General features: G+C 44.9%; 2 protein-coding genes and 1 long non-coding RNA gene across 5 annotated transcripts in view; all 3 read right to left on the reverse strand.

Annotated features, from left to right (window-relative positions):
• The window catches only part of LOC132129656 (bromodomain adjacent to zinc finger domain protein 2A-like), a 32,217-nt gene extending 18,958 nt beyond the window's left edge, over positions 1-13,259 (reverse strand). The window contains exons 1-4 of one of the 2 annotated variants that reach the window (XM_059541302.1): positions 13,074-13,259; positions 11,210-11,339; positions 10,330-11,085; positions 254-1,915 (exon numbers count right to left, since the gene is read on the reverse strand). In XM_059541302.1, coding sequence (XP_059397285.1) covers positions 254-1,915; positions 10,330-11,085; positions 11,210-11,339; positions 13,074-13,193 — 2,668 coding nt within the window. In that variant the 5' untranslated portion in view covers positions 13,194-13,259. The remainder of the gene's footprint in view (positions 1-253; positions 1,916-10,329; positions 11,086-11,209; positions 11,340-13,073) is intronic. The other variant, XM_059541301.1, reaches the window with a different exon arrangement.
• LOC132129660 (uncharacterized) lies at positions 11,544-12,622 on the reverse strand. Its single transcript, XR_009428554.1, has 2 exons — positions 11,937-12,622; positions 11,544-11,597 (listed from the first exon to the last, which is right to left on the reverse strand). It is a non-coding gene; the product is annotated as an uncharacterized LOC132129660 (long non-coding RNA).
• A 4,182-nt stretch (positions 13,260-17,441) lies between the features above and the next one.
• LOC132129658 (prostaglandin E synthase 3-like) lies at positions 17,442-22,208 on the reverse strand. 2 transcript variants are annotated; one of them, XM_059541305.1, is made up of 7 exons: positions 22,052-22,208; positions 20,801-20,914; positions 20,611-20,680; positions 20,434-20,532; positions 19,922-20,011; positions 19,714-19,795; positions 17,442-18,327 (listed from the first exon to the last, which is right to left on the reverse strand). In XM_059541305.1, coding segments are annotated over exons 1-7 (459 nt in total). In that variant the 5' UTR covers positions 22,054-22,208; the 3' UTR covers positions 17,442-18,325. The 2 variants fall into 2 exon arrangements, with proteins under 2 accessions (XP_059397288.1, XP_059397287.1); XM_059541304.1 differs by lacking the exon at positions 22,052-22,208 and having other exon boundaries at positions 20,801-20,928.
• Positions 22,209-27,489: the final 5,281 nt, after the last annotated feature.

A 27,489-nucleotide genomic window follows, 5' to 3' on the forward strand; every position in this document is an offset into this window, starting at 1 on the left:
ATTTTTCCATGGGAAATTACATTAATAAATTTGAAAATTTGAAAAAATGGAACATAATTACTGCATAAATTGATTTTTCTGAGAGAGAAAAAAAAAGATAGAAAACATTTCAAGGCTTTTGTCACTTTGACCGTTAAGGTACCAAGTGTGATAAATACACTAATAATTTAACAACATTGTTAAATGTAACCTTCAGCAAATTAACATTGATTAATTTGTTTATTAATCCATTTTTATGCACTGGAAATCTCACCTTTGATAGAGTGTGTAGAGGCATTAATCGACGCAGACAGCAGGGAGGAGTAATTTTGTGAGCTGTCGATTAAAGAGTCATCCAGTAGAGACGTGTTATCTTTGAGGAACGCCACCTCGGTGGAACTGGTAGAGGTCATGGAGCGGTTCAAGTTTTCTTCTTCGCCAGAAGTGTCCAGCAAGTCCCTGGAGTCATCAATCATGGAACCTTCTGTAAACTTTGATTGGTCTCCAGTCTGGGAAAGACTATAAGAATCATCAAAAGTGTCCATCATTGAACTCCCATCCTCAGCTCTTGAGCTTTCATGGTAGGTTGACTCGGCCAAGGACTGAAAGTCCAATGACGTGTCAGTGCTAAAAGAATCATTTAAAGTGTCACTTTCTCCTTTCCTTGGGGGATCCTGATCTCTGATACTATTAGAGTCCTTTCTGCCAATGACCATAGTGTCTCTTTCAGGTTCCTTTGGAACAATGAAAGCCAGTTCAGGGTTTCTACCATGAATTTGCAACTTATGCATCTCAGCTTGGGTCTCATTGTTGGACTCCTTATTGGATGTGCCCATTATGATTCCAACTTTACTCTTTGAACCACATGCCTCAGGTCTAGAGTGTGATTCCCCAAAGTTGTGCCGTACTAAACCATGAGAACCCATCTGCCCTGGACTGTGAGAAGAAACGTCCGCATTTGCCACTGTTTCTAAAGGCTGAGGAACAGAGCCAATGAGGGAACGAGATACATTTGGAGCAGGAGAAACATTGAGAGGTGCTGAAGATGCCTGAGAAGAATAGCTAACAGCGGGAGGTGGTGCAGATGAAGCCAGAGCGGCAACTTGAGGAGAACCAGCGACCACAGACAGAAGTGCGGAGACTGCAGGGAGAGAGACATTATTGGCAACAGATGTTGGAGTGGAGGAAGCAGCAGGGTGTTTAGGACTCTGGCCTGTTAGAGGTGATGCCTCTTGGGGTCCTTTAAGTGGAGCCAGCGCAGGAGGAGTGGAGACAACAGATGGAGATGCAGCCAAAGACAGAGGTGTTGGAGAGACCGGTGGACTTTTTGATCCCTGGGCCTCCGGTACAGTTTGAGAAGGCACTGGCACCGTTGGAGGATGCATCAAGGTCTTAGAAGATACCAGAGAGTGGTTGTAGGAACCAGCAGGTGGAGCTCTGGAGCTCTTAGGAGAAGACATTGAAGGAGGTGTCCCAAGTCCTGCAGGTGTTCCTTCAGCTGATGAAGGTCCAGAGATTCCAGGTTTTTGGCCTAGGACCATCTGAAGCTGTGGTGTGAGAGGAGAGGTTGGAAACGCAGATGCATTTGCACCAACACCCAAAGCTGTAGATAAAGCAAACCCTGGAGAGGAAGGAGAATGTGAATCCATTGGCAGGGTCGATGTTTTCCGAGGCGGACTAGCTAGTGGTGGAGGAGGTCCAGAGACGGGGGAAGAACTAAGCTCCTTTGCAGCAGCTCCCATCTCCTGACGTTGTTTTACAGGTCTCTCCAGGTCCACAGCTGGGTGCTGCACAGCCTGGTTATAGTCGGCAGAGGAAACAGAGCCAGGGGGCTTTACAGGAAAACTCTCAGTTTTGGACAAATGTTGGGGTACAGAGCTTTTCTCGACTCCATTGAAGCCTTTATCCATTTCTTTTAAGGACTCATTCATAGAAACTACAGACCACAAAACACATATACAACAGCTGTTAGTGAGTGCCCAAACCTGTTCAGATAGGTAGCAAAAAAAAACATTTGTTTGTTTGAAATGGAGCTAAAATGAGATTTTTAGGTCGTGGATGTGGCCTGAAAAGTGGTGCACTATGCTGTTAAAGTGCAGGCAACTAGAGTTCAAACCCGACTTGGGTTATAAACTGTTGTGCAATAGCATGTGCACTGTATTCACTCCTTTACTCTCACTATTTTCCCATGTAATGAAATATAAGGCATTTGCTGTATAACCAGCATACACATCAAAGAGGAAATTACAGTAAAGCCTCTGATAGCCGTTGTCTCTTGCTTCTCTAAGCAATTTGAAAACAGTGTGAATAAGTTCAAAGCAGAAAAAAAAATTAAGACACACTCAAAACGTTTTGATCTTCAATGTGGCTGGAAAAGAGAACTGGGGCAAGATATCACCTGTTTACGGACTATCCGTCCGCTTGAATCACTTCTTAATCCAAAAAGTAAACTTCCTTTGGTGAAAACACGTCTGACTGGCCTAAAATTACTTTTGTCAGAGGACTGAAAGCTAGTGTTGGGGATATAAAAAGCCATTCAGGAAGTGCATGACATCACCCAAGTACAGGAAATCAGAACATGCATGATAAAACATGCTGCCATTTTTGTAATCATATTACTTACAATATGAATGCCAAAGATTGTATACTGTTTACACAAAGCTAGCTGTAAACAAGTGAAACAATCCTGTTGAAATGCTGTAGACCTCATAAATCTTTACGAAGGCTTAATTTATGAGGAAAAAAGTGAGAACTGGCCAGGAGTGCCACCATTTAAAACCACTGTTTTATAGTTAATAAAAAAAAAATACACAATGTATTTTTTTTAATTAATTAACAAAATTGAAATAAGTGATTACGTGATAAATCCACCATTCAACCCATGTTTTTGTCTTACCCTGAAATTAGGGCTGGGTGATATGGAGCAAAAAATATTTTGCTATATCTCGATATACGATATATATCTCGATATCTTTACAGGAGAAATAACCCCCCAAAAACTCCTGCAAAAACAAATATGCCAAATATTACATTTAGGGCCCTATGAAACGTTTTATTTTTTTCTCCACCATATGTTTTATTGTGACCTAATTCTGTGTTTTAGCATGTGTAATTATTTAAATGCATAAAAACAACTATTACGTAGTTAAAAAAATTCTTAAAATAGCCTTATGTGAAATGTTTTTTTCCGTATTATTCTGTATATTTACATTTTTGGTTATCAAATGAAGGCATAAAACATTCATTTAATTTATCTTTTAACTATTTAAAATTAAGCAAACTTTATTTTTGGTAAACAAAGGGGATTTATTATTAAAAATAAAACATGGAAGAAGTGTTGTGTGATTATTCCTTAGAAAATTATGTTCGTTTCATTTTAATAGTAGTAGTAGTGGGCTATGTACATTCTGCTGAACAACAGTAATAGATTTCTGGCAAATACTTTTATTTTGACGGGTTTACCTTTACAGTTCTGTGTATGTGATACTAGTCTATGATGTGATATGACGCTAGTTTTACTCAAATCAAACGGTCAGATGCTCATGAAGTGACTCTCAGTGCAGTTCTGGAGATGTTGTTCATGTGTTCACGTCTTTATTAAGTGAGAGGAAAGACGCTGAAATCAGCGCGAGCTTCCGTGTGTTTAATGAATGAAGACGCGCTTCTGCACCATTCATTAACACAGACACGCAGAACATGCAGGATTCATATTTAAATAGACTTTTCCGGGTTAATATTTGCAGATATTAGTCCATATCGCGATTTGATGTAAGTGCATGACCTACTTTTGATTTATTCATTCAAAATTTGACAAATTCCGTGACATTCCGCGTTAAACTTTAAATTCTGTTTTAATGACTGGATTCCGCGATTCCGTCCGCGTTCTCTGCGTCGCGGAAATCGTACTCGGTTACTAACGTAACCTCAGTTCCCTGAGATGAGGGAACGAGTACTGCGTAAGCTAGCTTACGCTATGGGAAAAGGTCCCCTTTTCTCGAGAATATGAAGCCAAAAATTATCCTTAATTTTTAAATAATGTAAAACGCAGTGCTGCAGCACAGCAGACCCAAGCGAAGCGGCTCGCGCGCTTATTGGCTGTGCTGCGGCAACTGCAGCAACCTATGGTGAGGCGGCGGAGAGGAACGAACCAATGGGGGCGCTTCGCGCCCATTGGACGTCAGAGCGCGCCAAAATAGGCGTGGCTGGAACTATATAAGCCACCGCTTCACCATAGGGATCAGGTTTTAAATCGACTGAAGTGATCACCCGGTCCGAGCACATAGCACGGCAGGTTACGCAGTACTCGTTCCCTCATCTCAGGGAACCGAGGTTACGTTAGTAACCGAGTACGTTCCCTTTCGAGAGTACTCTTGTACTGCGTAAGCTAGCTTACGCTATGGGAACACAATGTAAAACGCCGTGCGTGCTCGGGAACTTCGACCTGTCACAGCCCGAGGCGAGAGCCCGGGGCTTTATAGCAGGAGAAATCCCAGTCCCAACAGCCAACCTTAGTGAGCTTTATATAGGGAACGAAAAAAGGGGGACGTGATAAGGCTTAGCACGTCTATATAGAAAGTACCCTGGCCTGCAGGGCAGGGACTTGCAGATTATAGAATCTAATAAATGTGGACGGAGAGGCCCAGCCTGCCGCCGCACAGATATCATCCAGTGGTATCCCGCAGGACCACGCCCATGACGAGGCCATACCTCGGGTGGAAAGGGCTCTGATGCCGAACGGGCAGTGAAGGCCTTTAGATTTGTAAGCCAGCGAGATAGTGTCTACTATCCATCGCGATAGGCTTTGCTTCGTGGTGGCGAGACCTCGGGTGCGCCCACCAAAGCATATGAAGAGCTGGTCCGACCTCCTGAATAGGGCGGAGCGCGCAATATAGGTTTTGAGAGCCCTGACGGGGCAGATGAAGCTCGCGTTGCTTTCGTCGCTTCGCGAGGAAAGGGCTGACAGCGAGATGACCTGCGCTCTGAACGGTGTTGAGAGCACCTTGGGGACATAGCCGTGTCTTGGTCTGAGAATGACTCTGGAGTCATTAGGCCCAAACTCGAGACAGTCAGCGCTTACAGATAGCGCATGTAAATCCCCCACTCGCTTGACTGAGGCCAGAGCCAGTAGAAAAGCGGTTTTGAACGAAAGAAGCTTCATATCGACAGACTGAAGCGGTTCAAAAGGGGGGCCCTTTAAGGCCTCTAGGACCGTAGACAGGTCCCAGGAAGGGATTGAAGGGGGTCGGGGAGGGTTCATCCGACGAGCTCCCTTAAGGAAACGAATGACCAGTTCGTTTTTTCCCAGTGATAGGCCGGCCACCGGAGCATGAGAAGCTGCAATGGCTGCCACATACACTTTGAGCGTAGACGGGGATCTGCCCGCATCTAAACGCTCCTGTAGGAAGGAGAGTATCTCCGTCACGTCACATAAGTGAGGGTCTAGGTTCCGTGTCCCGCACCAGGTGGAGAACACTGACCATTTCTGCGCGTACAGGCGCCTGGTTGAGGGCGCTCTGGCTTCCGTAATGGTCTTTAACACTCCCTCAGGGAGGTTCCCGGGTACCCGTTGAGGGGCCATACATGAAGGGCCCAAAGTTCGGGGTGGGGATGCCAGAGCGCGCCCTTCAGCTGCGTGAGGAGATCTTTCCGCATCGGTATTGGCCATGGGGCTGTACTGGACAGCTGCATCAGCTCGGAGAACCAAGGTTGGGTCGTCCAGAGTGGGGCTACTAGCAGCATAGCACATCTGCTCTCCCTGACCCGATCGATGACCTGCGGTAGCATCGCGACCGGTGGGAAGGCATAAAGCCGGCGTCTGGGCCAATCGAGGGCCAGCGCGTCCCTGCTTTTTGAAAAATATATTGGGCAATGAGCGTTGTCTTCTGAGGCGAAGAGGTCGACCTCTGCCCTGCCGAAGATGCTCCACATCAACTGAACCGTTTGTGGGTGAAGAGACCACTCCCCAGGGGGAACATTCGCCCTGGAAAGCATGTCCGGGCCCCGGTTCAGGATGCCAGGTACATGCGCTGCCTTTAGCGAGCGCAGATTGTAATGTGCCCATGTCAGAAGACGTTCGGTCAGGGTGTGCAAGGTTTCTGACCTGACACCACCCTGGCGATTTATGTAGGCCACCACTGACATGCTGTCTGATCTGACCAGAACGTGGTGGCCCTTTAAAAATGGGAGGAAAGCTTTTAGGGATAGTTCGACCGCTATCATCTCCAGACAGTTTATGTGTAACAGTCGCTCCGGGCTCGACAAGAGGCCGGAGGCAGACCTGCCCTCTTACAGGGCGCCCCAACCGAGGTTGGATGCATCTGTCGAGACTACTTTCCATTTCGAGACAGCGCCCGTGCTTACGCCTAACTGATACCAGTTGGCAATTTTCCAAGGGGCCAGAGCTGTGATGCAGCCGTGGTTAACCCTGATGCGCGCGCGGCCGGAAATCCAGGCGCGCGCTGGAACACGGTCTCTCAGCCAGCGCTGTAGTGGGCGCATGCGCAGCAGGCCCAGTTTGAGAACTGCAGAGGCTGATGCCATCAGACCTAGCATTTCCTGAAATCGTTTGAGCGGGTAAAGAGACCCGGCTTTGAACGACACGGCTAGATGCTGAATAGTGAGAGCGCGCTGTGACGTCAGACGCGCTGTACATGTCACAGAGTCTATGTCTATCCCCAAAAAGGAAATCCTCTGGCTGGGAGACAGAGCGCTCTTGACAGTGTTGATCGTGAGACCCAGGCATTCTAAATGGCTGAGGATCCAGGATCTGTGTGTCGTCAGTAGTTCCTCGGAATGGGCTAAAACTAGCCAGTCGTCGAGGTAGTTCAATACTCGCACTCCCCGCATTCTCAGGGGTGCGAGAGCGGCATCCACGCACCGTGTAAACATACGGGGCGCTACGGAGAGGCCGAATGGAAGAACCATGTACTGATAAGTCTGCCCCTCGAAAAGGCGAATCTCAAGAATGGCCTGTGATGGGGTGCTATTTGAATGTGAAAGTAAGCGTCTTTCAGATCCACTGAGAAAGACCAATCCCTCGGGCGAATTTGCGTGAGTATTTGTTTGGTAGTTAACATTTTGAACGATCGCGTCATAAGCGCTTTGTTCAAACGTCTGAGATCTAGGATGGGTCTGAGACCGCCATCCTTTTTTGGTACGAGGAAGTAGCGGCTGTAAAAGCCTGACTCGCGCTGCGCAGGGGGGACAGTTTCTATCGCCCCTTTTGCAAGAAGGTTTATCAGTTCGGCGCGAAGGACGTGTGTCATTTCGCTTTTCACTTTCGTTTCGACCACGGCGCGAAAGCGCGGCGGTCTGCGAGCGAACTGGAGCGAGTAACCTCGTTTTATTATATTCAAAACCCAATTTGATATGCCGGGGATGGCCTGCCATGCAGCGGCTCGTGCGGCTATGGGTTGAATGTGCTTCGGGCACTGGCCGCCTGTTATGAGGGGACCAGTAGCTCGAGTATGCTGTGCTTGTGACACTGTGGTGACAGCGCTTATTTGTAGGGTTGCGCACTGAGAAGTGGGCACGCGCGCTACATTTAGAGCACCTCCGGCGCGAGCGGGAAGGTGGGCATGAAAGGAGACCCGAGTGTGTCTTTGTGACACTTGGGGGAGTGTGTATACATGTAGGGGTGCGTACTGTGTAGTGGGCACACTGCCTACATAGAAAAAGCTCTTTTTGTGCTTTATTGAGGTCGCCGTGAAAACGGCGTTTGTGTGCAGGCATGCGTGCATTGTAACAGGCTCGTTTACTGCAGTATAGACATGACCAACCGCCTTTAGTGAGGGGATTGGAGGAAGCATGTGAGGTTTCTTGTGTGGTGGTCCGGCCGCAGCGGGACTTAACCACGGTCTTTTCAGCCCGAAGGTCAGGAGGGCTTCGGAGGCTCGGGGTTCAGCACAATCCTGGGCCGAGGTCCCCGTCTCTCTGGCGGTTTGCGGCTCGTAGAGCGAGAGCGGTGCTTGGTTTTGGTCGCTGGGCGAGACTGTAAGTCTGGCTGCGATGGCTTCGAGGTCTGAGGGGGCGGCGCATTTCTACGGCGTCCCGCAGCAGAGCTAGAGCGTTTCGGCAGGAAGTGTCTCATTGCCTGTGACGTTTTCTGAGCCTCAGTGAAGCGTTCAGCGAAACCCTTAACCGACTGGCCAAAGAGGCCGGAAGGCGAGATAGGAGAGTCAAGAAAGGCGGATTTGTCGGCGTCTTTCATCTCCGTGAGCGTGAGCCAGAGGTGTCGCTCTAAAACAGCGAGGCTTGCCATGCTTCGGCCGATCGCTTGTGCTGTGGTCTTTGTCGCACGCAGGGCTAGATCAGTAGCGCTGCGGAGATCTTTAAAGTCATAGGTATCTGGGGCAGACTCGTCCAGGTTACGGAGAAGTCTGGCCTGAAAAACCTGCAGCACAGCCATGGTGTGTAGAGCCGAAGCAGCTTGACCAGCGGAGGTGTAAGCTCGGCCAGCGAGAGCTGAGGTGGTGCGGCACGGCTTGGATGGATGCACAGGCTTCGACCGCCATCCTGCGGCTGAGGGCGGGCAGAGGTGTGCAGCAATAGCCTCCTCGAGAGGGGGGAGGCTCTCGTAACCGTGGTCTCGGGCGCCGTCGACAGAGGAGAGCGCTGACGAGACAGAAGTCTTCAAGTGTGCGGAGAATGGGGCTTTCCACGACTTCGTGAGTTCATCGTGAACTTCCGGGAAGAAGGGGGCGTTTCTTTGCGGAGGGGCCGCAGGGCGCCCCTGCAGGAACCATTCATCCAGCCTGCTTTTAGCGGGCTCGTCTGGAGGAGACCAGTCGAGCTGAAGGTCGCTGACAGCCCTTGTAAGCACGCGAGTAAGCTCCGCGTCGATATCAGCGCGTTGTCCGGTGCAGCTGGGTGCTGTAGGGGGGGGGGGGGGTCCGCAATGGAGCCCGACCATTCCTCACTACTGGACGCGGCGAGAGAAAGGCTGTCGTGTCTGTCCTCTTCCGCCTCAGGCGCTCCGAAGGAGAAGGGGGCGCTGGTGAGCAGGGACTGGCGCTGCTCGTCCACGAAGAGGACAGGCGAAAGAGAGAGAGCGGGCGAGGCACGCGGGGAGTGTTCCGGCGTGAGCTCGCGTGTAGCAGTGTGCTCAGGCATTCTCTGATCGCGGCGTTTCTTACGCGGCACTTGAGAGAGAAGAGGCGGAGCGGGTGGAGCATCGTGGCTGGTTTGAGCTAATCGAGCCCGCAGGGTCGATATAGCCATGTCGTCGCACTCAGGGCAGCCGCCCTTGGAGAGTGCGCTCTCAGCATGCTCGCGGCCCAGGCAGGAGACACAGATGATGTGGCGGTCCTCGCTGGGCAGAGGGCCTCGGCAGGAAGCGCAGGCCCGAGGCATTTGAAACAACGCCTCGAATTCTGGAGGAAAAAAGTGTGATGCAGCGGCAAACACACTAGCTTTGTAAAGGATATAGTCACGCCGGATGGCGCAGCAGGAAGCGAGTGCTGAAGGCGGCGTCGAGATGAAGCACGAGCCGGCGTCCTCAGATCTGCGTTGCAGTGCTATCCCGCTGAGAGGCTTTTCGACGGCGTGTAGAGGCTTCTCCGGAGAAGACAGCGAAGTGCAGGTGAGATCGCTGAAGGAGATGAAATCTGATCCCTATGGTGAAGCAGTGGCTTATATAGTTCCAGCCACGCCTATTTTGGCGCGCTCTGACGTCCAATGGACGCGAAGCGCCCCCATTGGTTCGTTCCTCTCCGCCGCCTCACCATAGGTTGCTGCAGTTGCCGCAGCACAGCCAATAAGCGCGCGAGCCGCTTCGCTTGGGTCTGCTGTGCTGCAGCACTGCGTTTTACATTATTTAAAAATTAAGGATAATTTTTGGCTTCATATTCTCGAGAAAAGGGGACCTTTTCCCATAGCGTAAGCTAGCTTACGCAGTACGAGAGTACTCTCGAAAGGGAACATTGGGCCCTACAGTAGACATCTGCCTGCTGTTCGCCCTACGCCTTAAAACCGAAGTATCTCCATATAATGGAGCCAGTTGTCCTTTTTTTAGACTAGTTCTGTACACGCGAGGAGAGGGGGGACAAAAGCAATGAGGCGGGGGGCGAGCGAGCGGGGGCGAGCACAGCACAGAGAAGGCAAACAAAGTGGCGGAATCAGAATTAAATATAAACAATATATCAATATATACGATATGTCAAAATCCATATCGTGTTTAAAAAATATCTCGATATATTTTAAATATCAAGATATCGCCCACCCCTACCTGAAATGCTACAGTAAAAACAAAAACAAAACAAATTTCACATTAAAAAGTATATAAAAATAAAAATCTAAACTATAACTGGCCTGTTTCCAACACACTGAGGGATGTGTGTGGCAGTTGCTCACCTTGCATCTCTCTGCTCTTAGGCGAACCGCTATCAGGCACAGCAGAAGGGGACCTCATTGGGACCTGGACATGATGGGGGCTGCTTCTTCCTCCTCCGCTGGCCACGTGATGGTGCTGAGGGCTTCCTCGTGGAGGTGTAAAGCTCTGTGCAGCGGGTGGTATCATCTGAGTCTGTGGTTGAGACTGAGTTTGGGACTGGTTTGATGGATGCTGGTAAAACGGCAATCCATTAGGCATCACACCATAATGCTGCTGTGGCTGCTGGTGGTGTTGGAGATGATGTGCTGTTGCAGACTGGAGCTGCTGGTGATGCTGGGACGGTGGGATGCCCTGGTTGGAATATGTCCCATACATACTGTGAGAGTTATATGCCATGGGCATCGAAGATCCCCCCTGTGGCTGCTGCTGCTGCCCAGGATTTACTCTTCCCCAGTACTGCGGCCCAGCACCTGGAGGTTGCTGGGACGGTCCCATACTGCCATTGACTTGGTACGGTCCATGGCTCTGGAAGTGGTGCGGAGGCTGCTGTGGTTGTATCCCACCCTGGGAGCCTGATTTCTGGTGCAACCCGAGGGGAGGGATGGGCCCCATCGCTGGGTTGTACTGAGACTGGCCCCACAGATAGTCAAACCCCATGCTGCCTGGGAGGTGATGGTTGCTCATGTGAGGATAAGAGGAAGAGGGAGGGTGGGAGCCTGGCTGGCTGCTCCCACCTGCAGTAGTGATGCCGTTCACATTCATTTGGCCATTCAGATCTGTGTGACCAACAGCATCAGTTAAAAAACAGAGCATAAAGGACTTAAAAGCCAACACGTTTATGGATTTCTAGACTACATCTATGGATAAAAAATGAAATGCAAATACAAGACAGAGACTCACTTTTCCCTTGCTGGGGGAAGCTCATGGAGGACCCGTTAGTAAAGAGAGAATCTCCTGAGGAATGCTTCAGTCCTGAGTTTGCTGACACAGAAGAGTGAGGCCCGTAGTTGAAATGGTTATTTGCTTCCATCTGGCGAAAGAAAAAAAAAATGACAGAACTGAAAGATAATATGGAGGCATATTTTTAGTATTACGATACTTTTTCTCTTATGCACAGACATCTAAGTATGCCAATTGTTGCTTGATTTTCCTGGAAAGTCTGGATCTGAATATGTCTATTAAACAGTACACAAATTCAGTATAGTTGTATCCCAAATGATGCACTATCGCACTGTTTTTCAAATAATTAAGTGCATCACCCAGGCATTTGAAGTGCACTTATTGTGCACTTATTGTCGTGGCCTGGTGGTTAGAGAATCGGACTCCCAATCGAAGGGTTGTGGGTTCGAGTCCCGGGCCGGCAGGAATTGTGGGTGGGGGGAGTGCATGTACAGTTCTCTCACCACCCTCAATACCACGACTGAGGTGCCCTTGAGCAAGGCACCGAACCCCCAACTGCTCCCCGGGCGCCGCAGCATAAAAAATGGCTGCCCACTGCTCCGGGTGTGTGTTCACAGTGTGTGTGTGTGTTCACTGCTCTGTGTGTGTGCACTTCGGATGGGTTAAATGCAGAGCACAAATTCTGAGTATGGGTCACCATACTTGGCCGAATGTCACTTCACTTCACTTCACTTATTATTGGAGTTTGACCACATTAACAACACGGTTTATACTACGAAATGGCACTGAATAGTGCATTAGGACACAAACTGTGACATACCATTTGTTCAAATTCATAGTATTAAAAAACAAACTAGGAAAAAAGTGCCCAGGTGAACTACTACTTTGGGTGAGATAATGAAGTATGCATCCAAAGCACACTTTACTATCCCACATAGGCCAAGGGACAGGATTTGTGAACGGCAGTAAAGCAATATAATTGGATGCCATAGGTCATGTGACAAAGCTAACATGGCAAATGTAGTACCCCTGGATTACATTCACACTACATAGCACACTTTTTTCTCAGTTGCAAAGTTTGTTCCTCGTCAACTGTAGTGCCTACTAGAGTATGTGATTTCTGACACAGTGATTTTCAAAAAAAAAAAAAAAAAAGCAGCAGAAAAAACAACTAACAATATGACACAGCAATACTGGCTCAATTTTTCAGGAAGTTTAGGGTGGGACTTTCCATTTATCCAACCAATGACAGACAGGGTGTGGGATCTATTCAAGAAACCTGCTTTAAAACTTGTCATTATAGACATTAATCACAGTAAAAAAGCACATGTCATTTTGACCTTGGTGAAAATGAGGCTGTGAGGAATAGAATATTTCCTTTTTTACTTTTGGCGGACGCTTTTATAAGAAACGACTTACATCAGTTCATGTAAGAATCAAACCCATGACCTTGGAGTTGCTAGGGCCATGCTTCCTCTGTTTGAACAACTCAACAGGTTGTACTTTAGTTTACCTTTGTGTCTGTCACTCAGCTGTCAAACCATTAAAAACACATCTTTACCCCAAAAAATTGTCTAAAAAAAAAAGTTAAACCCACAGAGTCATAAATCCTTCCAAATAACCTGGCTTATATTTCAATAATACCACAATTACTTTTTTTAACAACAGGCAGATCCTTCTCATCTTCCTGTACTAAAAATCTGCAGATACCAACTCGTGTAATGTTTATGAACCAGAGAGCTGAAGACACAGGCTGCGTTTCAAAACCTCGCGATCTGTCGAACTACTAACTATACTCGTTTATCAGCGGTGCTGGCGCGTACAGAACGTTCTAATTGGAATTTCGACATCTTTGAGAACGCACCGAACGTTCGAAACGAAGAACGCTGTGCAGGTCTCCGGTGTGTGAGGTTCTGACACGCAGCCAGCGAGCACTGCTGCGGCGGACATCACAAATATTGCTCTTCACATCTCCTCTCAACATAAAATGTCGCAGATAAAGCCGATGGGATCCAGAGCAATCGCGTTAAATATCACGCATCTCACGCGCAGACCTCATGCTGAACACCAGCCTCACCAGCCTCAATGACTACACCTGAAACATAAGACAGTCCTGGACATTTTTATAAAAGTCCGTTTAAATGACCTCACGTTAGATGTATGCATTTATATCAAATCCGGCAATAATTATTGTATGCGCGTCCATCATTACCCTCGCAGTAAACATCAAACTTAAAACTGTAAGATTTCATTTAGAAAGGCCGTGCTCCCACACAACGTCAATAAAAGCAACACATAACGTTACTTTAAAAGAGTGATGTTTGATTAAATATCAGACGGGAAATGTGAATAATGAAACAAGGGAGATTTGGGAATTGGTTAGCATGGAGGCTAATCTCCACACATGACCATGCGCTGCTACACACACACACACACACACATAAATATATATATATATATATATATATATATATATATATATATATATATATATATATATATATATATATCCACATTTTATCAAACTTCACCGCAACTCAGCTTAAACCAGCTCATATCTGCTCTAGCTCGGTTTCTCCGTCTCTTTCACAGAACTTCACTCTTACACGATCACATTTAACACATAAAACGGAGAAAAAGAAACGAGACGCGGCTAAACAACAAACACAAAAACGAAAACAAGAAGCCACTGCTTTGTGATAAAAGACTAAGTGTATATTCAGAAACATTGCCACAAATACAGATATCGGTAAAGCGTTTTAGTGATGTCCATAATGAACCCCTAGAGACATACAGACACTTATAAACGATATTCTGATATGAAGTTTGATTAAAGTGCTGTGTTTGTATCAGCGGCGATGTCGTGACAAAATGAGGCCTGTGTCCCGCATCACAATGATCCTCGCGAGCGCTTATGAGACAATATACAAGATTAGCATTCATGTTAATTCAATATTGAGCAGTATGAATGAAATTGGCCTCGAATTCACTTTAGCAGCGTTTAATCATCGATGAAAGTGGTGTAAACGAAAGCACCAGCTCTTATTTACATAACCACTGGGTTGTGCGTTATTTAAATAATTAAATACGTACAGATAAAACGGGCTGATTATATAAATACAAGAGGGTTTGTGGTCTGTAAGACATTAGGGGAGCTTATGATGCTTTTACAGCTCGAATGCGGTGTTAAAACAGACGTTCATCATCTCGTCTCAGAAGGTCATCTTTCGTTGATTAATTCAGGTCATTTTCTCGATATACGGCGAGAGAAAATAAGGCAGCATCACCGACACAACACACTCTCAAAAGTTTCCCCGTATAATGATAATAAAACTGTCCAACCTTAAACCAGCGGACCGCTCAGGAGACGGGGAGAGTGTCCCCCGGTAAAGGACCGATGTGGATGAAGAGGGTGTAAGCGGTGTGAATAAAAAACGGGTAAATCGCTAACCTTTGGGTCTCAGATTTGCGAACATGGCTGGTAATGTTTGAGTGCAGCCATGATCATAGACGACAGAGAGAGAGCGAGCCGAAAGAGGAAGTGAGTGACGGCTGGAGCACCGCGCGCCTCCGGGTCTTAACGCCCGCTGGATGCGCTCCGACCGCGGCCAGACTCCGGGACCTCTGCCCTACACGAACCACTCTCAGAGGAAACAACAGTACACCACAACTGTGCACAAGAAGTGTGCAACTTGTGCTCAATAGGCACTTAAAATAACTGAAATAAAAGGCCACTTAAGAGAGTTTATTTTCATGACACTTAAATACACTTTTAAAAAAGTGTTCTTTGTAAGTCAGTCAAAGTTTATTTATAAAGCCCTTAAAAAAACAATATAATAGTCTTCCTGATAATGTTCGGGGTTGAGACACACTCTCACTGTTTAAATCTAAATTAAAAACACATCTCTTTCGCCAAGCATTTGAATAATGCATCTCATAATTTGTGACTGCAGTTGTATCTGATCAAATGCGCATTCTTATTCTTTATATTTGGTTGTACTAATTCATTTTACTTTGTTGGAACAGCAGCTACGCTAATTATGTCTCTATTTGTTTCTCTGTTTTACTAGGATTTACACAAGCTCCAGTCTGGTCCAGAACACCTGAGAAGAGATGATGCTGACCCTCAGAGGATCTCAGATGATGCTAACCCTGAAATAACACACAGAACTAACAAATAGGCTATTGCTACTTACTATGCAATCACATTATAATTGCTGTTAATAGTGTTCATCGTCTGGTTGACTATGTCTTTTATAAATTTTGCTGAAAATTCCTGTCACTTGCACATAAATTGATCACCACTTATAGGCTACTACTAAAAATTGTAGAAACGTAATTTTCTGTAAAGTTGCTTTGCAATGATTTGTATTGTAAAAAGCGCTGTACAAATAAACTTTAATTGAATATTTTAAATACTTAAATTGAAAAATCTTAGTGATATTCTGATATTCAGTTACAAATATAAAAGATTTCCCAAATATTTTTTCCGTCTTGCATTGCTGTTTTATTCAGCAAGTATGCAGATAATTGATAAAAAAAATCACTGCAAACAGTCATAATGTAACAAAACATTTCTATTTCAAATAATCTGTTCTTTTGATTTTTTATTTATCAAAGAATCATGAAAAAAGACAATGTTTCATATTTTCCACAAAAGTATTACTTTATAATAATTATTACTAAATTATTAAATTATTATTAAACTTTTCCACAAAAAAACCCATATATATATATATATATATATATATATATATATATATATATATATATAAATTGATCAGAAAATATACATATTATAATGATTTCTGAAAGACCACGCGAGACTGAAGACTGGAGTAGCCTAATGATGCTGAAAATTAAGCACACTGATAAACAAAAAGTGTAGAAATAATTTTCGATCAGAAATTGCTAGTAAATTTACATAATAGCACATTCCCTCTGACTGGGAGATACACAGGTCTCGAGACATTCTGACTCTTGGCATCATCGCACGTGACTGTGACTCCTCGCGACTGTTGGGTGTCTGATTTAACATTTTAGGTTTCATTTAAGACAGGGCATCAAAAAAACAAACAAACATTCATACAGAAGACCAAAAACTTAAAAGGGAAACGCATTTGTCCTCAACTATTTTCTCCATCGTGTAGCCTAAATATGTGGTCTGCTGAGTGAAAGAGAAGGACCGGTTGCAAAAAAAACAAAAAAAGATTCAATACCCGAATCTGTTTCTGATTCCTAAGTGTGGAGGACGAGTGAAGCACAGAAAGGCAGGCGCTAGGACCCAGCGCGAGGATTCAAGTCAGTGTGGAGGAATGGATGCGCAGCTACAATGCGGCTGGAGGAAGTGATGGTCCTCTGCTGTTAGAGCAATAGAGCAGAGGCCAGGCCATTCATCTAATACACATAATATATAAACAACTGCAGTTATCCAGAACACCCCTGTTTTAAATAGATGACCGCTTTTATATTTAATTAAAATGGCAAAAAATTATACATAGGCTACACGCTGCTAGGGGCTGGAGTGAGATGAGAGGTGTCCGCATGTCGTCATAGGTCGAGAGCGCGCATGTTATAGCGCCTCCTCTTGACCTCACGGCCAAATGTTAACGTTGTGTGAAAGTGCGAGCTGTGGATGATTAAGTACTCTTAAAACTCGGAGTTGGCAGGTAAAAACAACAATTTTACACCATGCAGTATGGGTTGCTCACATATGAACAAGTTATTGAAGCCAGAATGTCTGAGAGAGGAGTCTTTACAATAAGCTTCCATTAATTAATAAAACTTAGACAATGCTACAACGATAATACTCCCAAAGCTGTTGATTGCAATAATACATGACTAAAATCTAAATTTGTACCTGTTAAAGGAATAGTTCACCCTAAAATGAAAGCGTGCTGATGTAATGTACTCCCCCTCAGGCCTTCCACGATGTAGATAAGTTTGTTTCTTAATCAGAGCAGATTTCATTACATCAGTTGTTCACCAATAGATCCTCTGCAGTGAATATGTTCTGACTGAGAAACAAAACCATGTACTTGACAGTTTATGCAAAATAAAACATCTTTTTCTGTGGACTGCAAGATATATTTTGCCAATCAACATTGGACCCCATTGAGTTTGTATGGAGAAGAGACTGCATTTTCTTAATATCTGTTGTGTTCGAGGCTGGGATGAAATTATGGTAAATAAATGTTGTCAGTTTAACTGTTCAGCAGAGAAAATGAAAAGATAAACTTTGAGCAGTTTATTAGAAATATGTAGACAAAATTGGAAGCTTCTTTTCTTTCTTTTGGAAACATTGATGAGTCAACCAGCAGCGTGCACAAAACATAGCCCTGTTTAACACCTAATTTTGTTAGTGCAAACTTATTGGTCTTTTTTTGTTTTAGACTTATTCGGACACATACAATGCTTTTCAGTGTTCCCATTTTTTTTTTACATTTAAAAAGATCACATATACTGCTGTCATAATATGAAAGACATTAATGGTCCAATATGAATACAGTGCTAATATAGACTTTGAGAAAACTCGGAGAGTCAGAAAACATCAACAGCCAACAAACCTGGTACCACCTCAAGAGATATATGAAGAGAAGTATATTAGGAAGGTGAGTCTTGTGTCAGATAACTGTTTCCAAAATCTAGAATCATTCTTACGCTTTCACACAAAGTCTCTCCAACTCTGCAAAGTTTCACTTTTCATTTTAATTTCAATGACTCACAATAAAAAAAAAGATTATCACATCTATTGCGTTTTGATTGAAAAAAAAAATGAATACAGTGCAGATTTTCCAAACAGCTTAAGTATACATATTTTTAGTACGGATTAAAAAGAAAAAAAAAAGGAAAGAAGCCAGGACTGGTCATAAGGAGAGAGACAACGAAGCTCTGTACAACAATATGCATATTATCTCCCAACAGAGGTTTAAGACGATCTTCTGGAGTGCAGCCACTGAGACAGAGGTGATGCTCATGAACTCAATCATTGAATCCAGCTTTGCTCTCATTCAGATCATGTCGTATTTAGGTGACAGCGTCCTCTTTTCATAATGTCACCCCCTCTCCTCCTCTGTCTGTCCACAGCGTGCCAGTCGCTTATTCCAGATCTGGCATTTCTGGAGAAAAACCAAAGTGGACAAAATCTGTCATAATTTACTCTCCCATGTCATTTAAGTTTGTATACATTTCTTCAGTAAAACACAAAATGGAGAAAATCTATGTACATGTTGCTCTTCCTGCTGCTATAATGAATGAGGGCTGGAGTTTGAGATTTTAATAGTGCATTTTCTTTTTGGAGCTTGCCATGACATTGATTATAAATAAATTATTGAATAAATTATTCAAAAATTCACCTTTTGTATTCAAATGGACACAAACTCTTAAAGGGACAGTTCAAAACCGTAAGACTTTTGTTCATCTTCAAAACACAAATGAGAATAAGACTTTCATTTTTTTGTCCATTCATCTAAAGTCTAGGTCAAAAAGTACTTAATGACAGTGTACAAGTATTTTGAATCTCTTGTTTCGTGGTCTTGAGGAAGCAGACGTTCCTCTCGTTGATTGTCGAGGAGCGGATGCAGCGAGAGCTTGATGGGACGACGCAGAATTAAACCATTTTTCAGGAGGTCGCTAAGCATGGCAGTAGAGGCAGAGCAACTATAACCACATGTCTATAATCCCGCCCACTCTAAAGCAGCACTAAACTGCGGTGGAAACACAAACGTAGCCAAGCCGAGCCGTCACACGCAGTGGAAAAGTGGCATTAGAACGGCTATGAATGAATCAGTTAAGGATTGTTGGGAAATTAGATGAAAATTTGGAGAAAACAAAAGTGCTGTTTGACCTTGCATGCATTTAAACCTATTGTAGGAACCTTAAAAAAGGTATAATGGGGGCACTTTAAAGTGCTCTTTGTATGTTGATCAGTGTTCATATATGAAATATTAAATATGCATCATATAAACTGACAGTGTTTTTAGAAGACTTTCAACCCCTTGATTGATATGGATTATTTACTGGCTGTGTCTACTTTTTGGCTTGACAATGTTGATTGCATTTACAGCCGATTACATGATTTCAATAGATGGACAAAAATGATGAGAGAACATTAAAAATAAGTAAATTATGTAATTACACTTTCGGGTTGTACCGGTCATTTAAACCAGTAACAGCTCTGAACACACAAGCTAGAAAAATTGGAAAAAACTTACTTTCATCATCACTATCGGCTGATTCCTGAAAATAAAAATAAATAAATCAACGAGTCATTCATAACAGGAAGTTGACGTTACATGTTTTAAGGCAAGAATGTGTCACTATATTTGATTAGTGATAATGAGTCATTTATCTAGACACTTTTTGTTTTAGTTTACTGTGCTTTCTAGAGGATCAATTTAGAGATGTAACCGTTTTAGAACAAAAAAACCATGTTGGGTTGGAATGACATGATGCCGAATAAACAATTTGGATCAGATCTACCATTAAACTAAACGTTCTTCCACATATGAAGAAACTTTTAAATCTTACATCATCTGCTCCATCGAGGTCAGGTAAATCATCTTCTCCTCCCATGTTGCCCATCATCTAAACCAACACACCAAGTCACGTAGACCACATTAACTACAGACGTATTCTTCTCACAGTTCCCATAATAACAGGCAATACTGTCAGGAGGTGAATTATACCCATTGTTAACGAAGCAGAACAAACCTCTGAAAAGCGATCATAGTTGGACAAATCTTCATCTGAATCATCCTCCCAGTCTTTCCAGTTATTGAAGTCAACACTAAGCCAGTTGAGCTGCAGACAAAATTCACAAAATACAAGTTTGATCAGACAACAATCCACGTACAGATGCACTGATATTACAGTTCTGGCCGATATGATAAGCTGATGATTATTGTATACAGCAGGTTTTTATGAAAAGCAAGTGGTTAATGAGATACGCTGCCAAACAACTTATGATGCCACAAACTACTGCTTGGTTTACCATTTATGTTAAAACCAGAAAAACATGCAAACACAGATGTGTTACTATTAAGACTTGCTCAACAAGGTTTGGGGTAAAGACGATGACTGGCATTTTGAGATAATTGTTAAAACTGACTCTTTTGAGAGAGTTTGAGCTCAAACGGTCAAGATTTCTGACACAGTCCTTCAACAGATAATGACTATTTTAATTGTTAATACTAAAGTGACAACAAACATGGAACAAAGCTTGCCTTTGCTTTGTCTTTTGTTAACCTGGGCCAGGATTTTCCAGACTCTGCTTTCCGTAAACGGCACAAGATCGACCGGTCTGTACGCTTGTGTTTGGACCCCTGAGAATAGACAGTAAAATATAACTCAAAGTGAGCATCCCACTGAAACGGGATCTCCCAAATGTGTGCTGGACTCACATCTTGATCGATGGATTCAAAAAGGTCAATTTCATTTGAGTACTTCATGTTTTCCGTCCCGCTGAGACAGCTGAAGGAGAGCAGAGGACAGCATTAGCTGAGCCACAAAACACTCAAACTACAGTCTAAGGCGATGACAAGAAGAAGACTTTGTGCTTTTACAGAGATGAATGAAGTTACAACAACATACCTGAAACCAAATTTGGACTTCTCAAAACTGACATTCACATCCTTGCTGTCCTCCACCAAGAACTCAATGAAGACAAAGTCTCGTCTGTCGTACCACTTAGCAGCCGCTGGATGCCTGTTAGGGGACATCTGTATTTAAATCAAAGCTAGAACAGACAGGATAATTTACAGAGAACCATTTTATATGTGCATTTAATCAATAAAAAAAAGGATGATTTAAAATAATGGGTAGAATGTGTTTAATCAGCTGATATTTCTTAATTAAGGTCATAAACTATATCTTGTCAACAAGACAACAATGCTTTTCACCATTTATTGGTAAAGACACTATTGTGCGAAATTAAGTTGTAACTTTAAGCATCTAAAAAAATCAGCTCTGATCACAGAAAAAATTGCATTTTAACATATATTCAAATAGAACGCAGTTATTTAAATTTTTAATAATATTTCACAATATTGCTGTTATTAATATATCTGTCTGTGTCCTTGGTTAGCATAAGACACTCCTTTCAAAACTTACAGACTCCCACAGACATTGACAATTGAATTTGGTAGAAATTTTACCTTGCTGTATTGCAAAATATATATATATATTTTTTTTATTAAGAAAATATGAACAAATGGTTTGATGTTACTGATGTTGAGTCCTAAGAATTTCTGGCATTACATCAAAAACAGCACTTTTATTTAAAAACACAGAGTGTTTGATGAGAGGTTTAGATGTAATCCTCGTCTTCAGTGAATATATGCGTGTTATTGTCCTTCATTCATCTGGCCCTGAAGCACGTGCGCACGGCGCGCTCATCCTCGCGACTCATTCAACCGTTAAACACCGCGATAAACTCCGTCACAACTCCCTGCTCGAGTCGGTCAACACTAAAACACAATCTCACAAAGATGTGTGTGTTTGCGAACAGACTTGAGTGGCAAGGACGCAACATGCTGACCCAGGCTAACTGTTACGGGCTAACTGAACGTTACACCACACACATTTCAACAAACATTAGATGTCTGAACGAGATGCTGTAAGATCAAGCGGTTAATAACTCTGCCGAGAGGTTCATCACGTTACCGGATAGCTCGGTTTAATGACTCTGAGAGCAGTGAATGAGTCGTGCCGAAGTGCGGTAACGTTAGCTAATGCTGGCTAGCGGTTAGCTTCACAGTAAATAGTTATTCAGTGCCGGTTTCTATAACGAGCTGTTTGCACATAAATCAGAACAGATGTTTTCGACAGAAAGCGCAGACTTACATGACTTTGGCGTCTCCTGTGTGTGTGTGTTTGTGTGTGATGGTAGAGGTTCTAGTATGTTCTCCCGGGGTTCTGTGTCACAGGAGCGCGAGGGGGCGGGGCCTCAAACCACGCCCCTCGACATCGCTCACGCAAGTTTCCGTTTGAACGTTTGAGTGGCGGAAGTAAGACGTCATTTTGTAGGCAAAAACCCGAAAGCGAGATAGCATTTTTGCACTTTCGAGTCCATCGTCCTAGGCCATGTCCACAGGTACACGGGTATTTTTATATAACATATAACATTTCAAGAGACATAAATTATAAACTTAAAATAAATTAAATAAATGATTATATATATATATATATATATATATATATATATATATATATATATATATATATATATATATACAATAAACAATGGAGTGGATTTAAAATATCTACATTTATGTATAAAGTATTTTGCTAATAAAACAATATTATTAATCAAATCATACAAAACAGAGCACTCTTTGGTTATTCCATGCATTACATCTTGTGATGTTAGAGTGAAACAATCCAGCCGTGCAAAACGACTGAGACAAACTACATGTAAAAATATATTCTGTATCTTCAACTAAATATTTGCATAAATAACAGGGCTTATTCTCAAAATTAAATTTTGAGTGTAGAAATTTATTAGATGGATATATCCATCCATCCATCTTCTTCCGCTTATCCGGGGCCGGGTCGCGGGGGCAGCAGTCTAAGCAGAGAACCCCAGACTTCCCTCTCCCTAGACACTTCCTCCAGCTCTTCTGGGGGGACACCGAGGCGTTCCCAGGCCAGCCGGGAGACATAGTCCTCCAGCGTGTCCTAGGTCTTCCCCGGGGTCTCCACCCAGTGGGACGCGCCCGGAACACCTTCCCGGGAAGGCATCCAGGAGGCATCCGGAACAGATGCCCGAGCCACCTCAGCTGACCCCTCTCGATGTGGAGGAGCAGCGGCTCTACTCTGAGCTCCTCCCGGGTGACTGAGCTTCTCACCCTATCTCTAAGGGATCGCCCAGCCACCCTGCGGAGAAAGCTCATTTCGGCCGCCTGTATCCGGGATCTTGTCCTTTCGGTCATGACCCAAAGCTCATGACCATAGGTGAGAGTAGGAACGTAGATTGACCGGTAAATCGAGAGCTTCGCCTTGCGGCTCAGCTCTTTCTTCACCACGACAGACCAGTACATCGACCGCATTACTGCAGAAGCTGCACCGATCCGTCTGTCAATCTCCCGTTCCATCCTTCCCTCACTCATGAACAAGACCCCAAGATACTTAAACTCCTCCACTTGAGGCAGGAACTCTCCACCAACCTGAAGTGGGCAAGCCACCCTTTTCCGAGTGAGGACCATGGCCTCGGATTTGGAGGTGCTGATTCTCATCCCAGCCGCTTCACACTCGGCTGCAAACCGTCCCAGTGCATGCTGAAGGTCCTGGCTTGATGAAGCCAACACGACAACATCATCCGCAAAGAGCAGAGACGAAATCGTGTTGTCACCAAACCTGACCCCCTCCGGCCCCTGGCTGCGCCTAGAAATTCTGTCCATAAAAATCATGAACAGAACCGGTGACAAAGGGCAGCCCTGCCGGAGTCCGACACGCACCGGGAACAAGTCTGACTTACTGCTGGCAATACGAACCAAGCTCCTGCTCCGGTCGTACAGGGACCTGATAGCCCTTAGCAAAGGGCCCCGGACCCCATACTCCCGGAGCACCCTCCACAGGCCGCCACGAGGGACACAGTCGAATGCCTTCTCCAAATCCACAAAGCACATGTGGACTGGTTGGGCAAACTCCCATGAACCCTCCAGCACCCTGTAGAGGGTATAGAGCTGGTCCAGTGTTCCACGGCCTGGACGAAAACCACACTGTTCCTCCTGAATCCGAGGTTCTACTATCGGCCGGATTCTCCTCTCCAGTACCCTGGCATAGACTTTCCCAGGGAGGCTGAGAAGTGTGATCCCCCTGTAGTTGGAACACACCCTCCGGTCCCCCTTCTTAAAAAGAGGGACCACCACCCCAGTCTGCCATCCCAGAGGCACCGTCCCCGACTGCCACGCGATGCTGCAGAGGCGTGTCAGCCAAGACAGCCCCACAACATCCAGAGACTTGAGGTACTCAGGGCGGATCTCATCCACCCCCGGTGCCTTGCCACCGAGGAGTTTCTTGACTACCTCGGTGACTTCAGCTTGGGTGATGGACGAGTCCACATCTGAGCCCTCAGCCTCTGCTTCCTCAATGGAAGACGTGACAGCGGGATTGAGGAGGGATATATCTCATTTAATATTTTAAATTGCATTTCTTTTACCTAGGGAAGAATAGGACATTTTAGAAAGGCTGTTCTGAAATATTTAACAGTGTTTTTATCAAATGTATGATCTAATTTATTTCTTAATATTTGACAAGGGTAGCATGACTGGATGATATATTGTCTTATATATTTGTTAGTGCAGAGTTTGTTTTCTTTCTCAATATCACCAGCGTATAATAAGGGAAGTACTGCAGTAATTTCTGATTAAGAGAACATCTCATTAACATTTTTACACCTGAAGGTATTGCATTAATAACTGTAAAAAATTGCTTTGGATGACAGGCAAATCCGTGTTTTAAAGTAAATGAATTATATTTTAACATATTACTAGTCTCATCCATTAAATCCAACATTGACCAAATATTTATATTTACCCTAATCCTCATAAAACAGGGATTTGTTTCTGTCTAAAATATATTTGTTATTCCATATAGGAGTATTATGGGGTGTAAAATTGTGTGTGTGTGCCAACTTCCAACATAATAAGACTTGTTGGGGGAATGCTGATAGCTTCACTGGAAGTTTGGGTAGTCACTTTTGAGAAGGAAGCAGATATCACCCACTTTAACCAAGCGTGCCGCACAAGCCCTGAAAAGTGAAGCCAAAACGTCTCGATCGCCCCCTGGTGAGTGGTCCTAGTATAGGTCATAAACCCCGCCTCCCCATGTTATTCAATGGGACGCGAGACCAAATAAACAATTAAATTACCCTTCAAATATCTTTTTTCCGAAGCTGTTTTTTGTCATTTACTGTAGTTTGTATCACGCTAATGTAAATTCAAGTGTTCGTTTTTAAAATAAGTTGTTTTTTAGATAGTTATTTAATGCTCTAAAAACGGTGGTGTGACGTCGTGATTGACAGCTGTGATTGACAGCTCTCTGAGCCGGAGGAGGCACCGAAGCGTCAACAGGATTTTTTCATGATCTTCGGAGGACTGAGGAGATTGTATTTACCTTATTTTAATGAGATTGGAGTGGAACGGAGCAGACAGAATTCACAGGAGCAGGACTCCACTTCCAAAACAGTGCAGATTACGGTATGTGCATTCTGCGAGGGAGAGTGAGGGCGGGGCACAGGGGCGGGTCCGTTGATTTCGCGGCTTTAAGGCTTTACTTCCTGCTTGCTACTGCGCATAGCTACTGCGCAGAACTGGTCCCTAGATCGCTATCTGCGCAGGCGCAAGTCCAAGATGTCAGCGCCATATCTTTTTTTTTTTTTTTTTTTTATTGAAGTGTCAAAATTTACAACAATAACTGGCTTAGATATAATACACAGAAATATCATTGTATACAGGGAACGGAGCACGTAAAATAATAATAAAAAATATAAACAAAAATAATAAATGACAAATAATAAATTAAGACAGTAGTTAAGGGGCTTCAGTTAATTTTAAAGCATCAATAAAATTAAGCAATTTACTTGCTGTTTTCTTCTTCATAAACAACAGGGACTTATAGTACAATGCAAATTCTCTCTTGAAGACAGAAAAAAGAGGCTGTGTCTTTATCCATTTACATTTGTGGATGAAAAATTTACCAGAAATAATTAAAGTGTTTAAAAGCAGATCATGGTTTTTGTCCTTCATTATAATTCCAAATGTAATGTTCCCTTTCGAGAGTACTCTCGTACTGCGTAAGCTAGCTTACGCTATGGAAAAGGTCCCCTTTTCTCGAGAATATGAAGCCAAAAATTATCCTTAATTTTTAAATAATGTAAAACGCAGTGCTGCAGCACAGCAGACCCAAGCGAAGCGGCTCGCGCGCTTATTGGCTGTGCTGCGGCAACTGCAGCAACCTATGGTGAGGCGGCGGAGAGTAACGAACCAATGGGGGCGCTTCGCGCCCATTGGACGTCAGAGCGCGCCAAAATAGGCGTGGCTGGAACTATATAAGCCACCGCTTCACCATAGGGATCAGATTTCATCTCCTTCAGCGATCTCACCTGCACTTCGCTGTCTTCTCCGGAGAAGCCTCTACACGCCGTCGAAAAGCCTCTCAGCGGGATAGCACTGCAACGCAGATCTGAGGACGCCGGCTCGTGCTTCATCTCGACGCCGCCTTCAGCACTCGCTTCCTGCTGCGCCATCCGGCGTGACTATATCCTTTTCAAAGCTAGTGTGTTTGCCGCTGCATCACACTTTTTTCCTCCAGAATTCGAGGCGTTGTTTCAAATGCCTCGGGCCTGCGCTTCCTGCCGAGGCCCTCTGCCCAGCGAGGACCGCCACATCATCTGTGTCTCCTGCCTGGGCCGCGAGCATGCTGAGAGCGCACTCTTCAAGGGCGGCTGCCCTGAGTGCGACGACATGGCTATATCGACCCTGCGGGCTCGATTAGCTCAAACCAGCCACGATGCTCCACCCGCTCCGCCTCTTCTCTCTCAAGTGCCGCGTAAGAAACGCCGCGATCAGAGAATGCCTGAGCATACTGCTACACGCGAGCTCACGCCGGAACACTCCCCGCGTGCCTCGCACGCTCTCTCTCCTTCGCCTGTCCTCTTCGTGGACGAGCAGCGCCAGTCCCTGCTCACCAGCGCCCCCTTCTCCTTCGGAGCGCCTGAGGCGGAAGAGGACAGACACGACAGCCTTTCTCTCGCCGCGTCCAGTAGTGAGGAATGGTCGGGCTCCATTGCGGACCCCCCCCCCTCTACAGCACCCAGCTGCACCGGACAACGCGCCGATATTGACGCGGAGCTTACTCGCGTGCTTACAAGGGCTGTCAGCGACCTTCAGCTCGACTGGTCTCCTCCAGACGAGCCCGCTAAAAGCAGGCTGGATGAATGGTTCCTGCAGGGGCGCCCTTCGGCCCCTCCGCAAAGAAACGCCCCCTTCTTCCCGGAAGTTCACAATGAACTCACGAAGTCGTGGAAAGCCCCATTCTCCGCACGCTTGAAGACTTCTGTCTCGTCAGCGCTCTCCTCTGTCGACGGCGCCCGAGACCACGGTTACGAGAGCCTCCCCCCTCTCGAGGAGGCTATTGCTGCACACCTCTGCCTGCCCTCAGCCGCTGGATGGCGGTCGAAGCCTGTGCATCCATCCAAGCTGTGCCGCACCACCTCAGCTCTCGCTGGCCGAGCTTACACCTCCGCTGGTCAAGCTGCTTCGGCTCTACACACCATGGCT

The sequence above is a fragment of the Carassius carassius genome, chromosome 46, assembly GCF_963082965.1.
Source record: "Carassius carassius chromosome 46, fCarCar2.1, whole genome shotgun sequence".
Classification (NCBI taxonomy): domain Eukaryota; kingdom Metazoa; phylum Chordata; class Actinopteri; order Cypriniformes; family Cyprinidae; genus Carassius; species Carassius carassius.

Bases quoted from the DNA above. Each gene is read 5' to 3' on its own strand.
- LOC132129658 (XM_059541304.1), bottom strand. From the start codon at position 20,928: ATGTCCCCTAACAGGCATCCAGCGGCTGCTAAGTGGTACGACAGACGA. The intron at 20,533-20,610 runs GTGAGTCCAGCA...GTCTATTCTCAG, and splicing joins TTGAATCCATCGATCAAGAT to GGGTCCAAACACAAGCGTAC. The intron at 20,012-20,433 runs GCAAGCTTTGTT...TTTTGTCTGCAG, and splicing joins TAACAAAAGACAAAGCAAAG to CTCAACTGGCTTAGTGTTGA.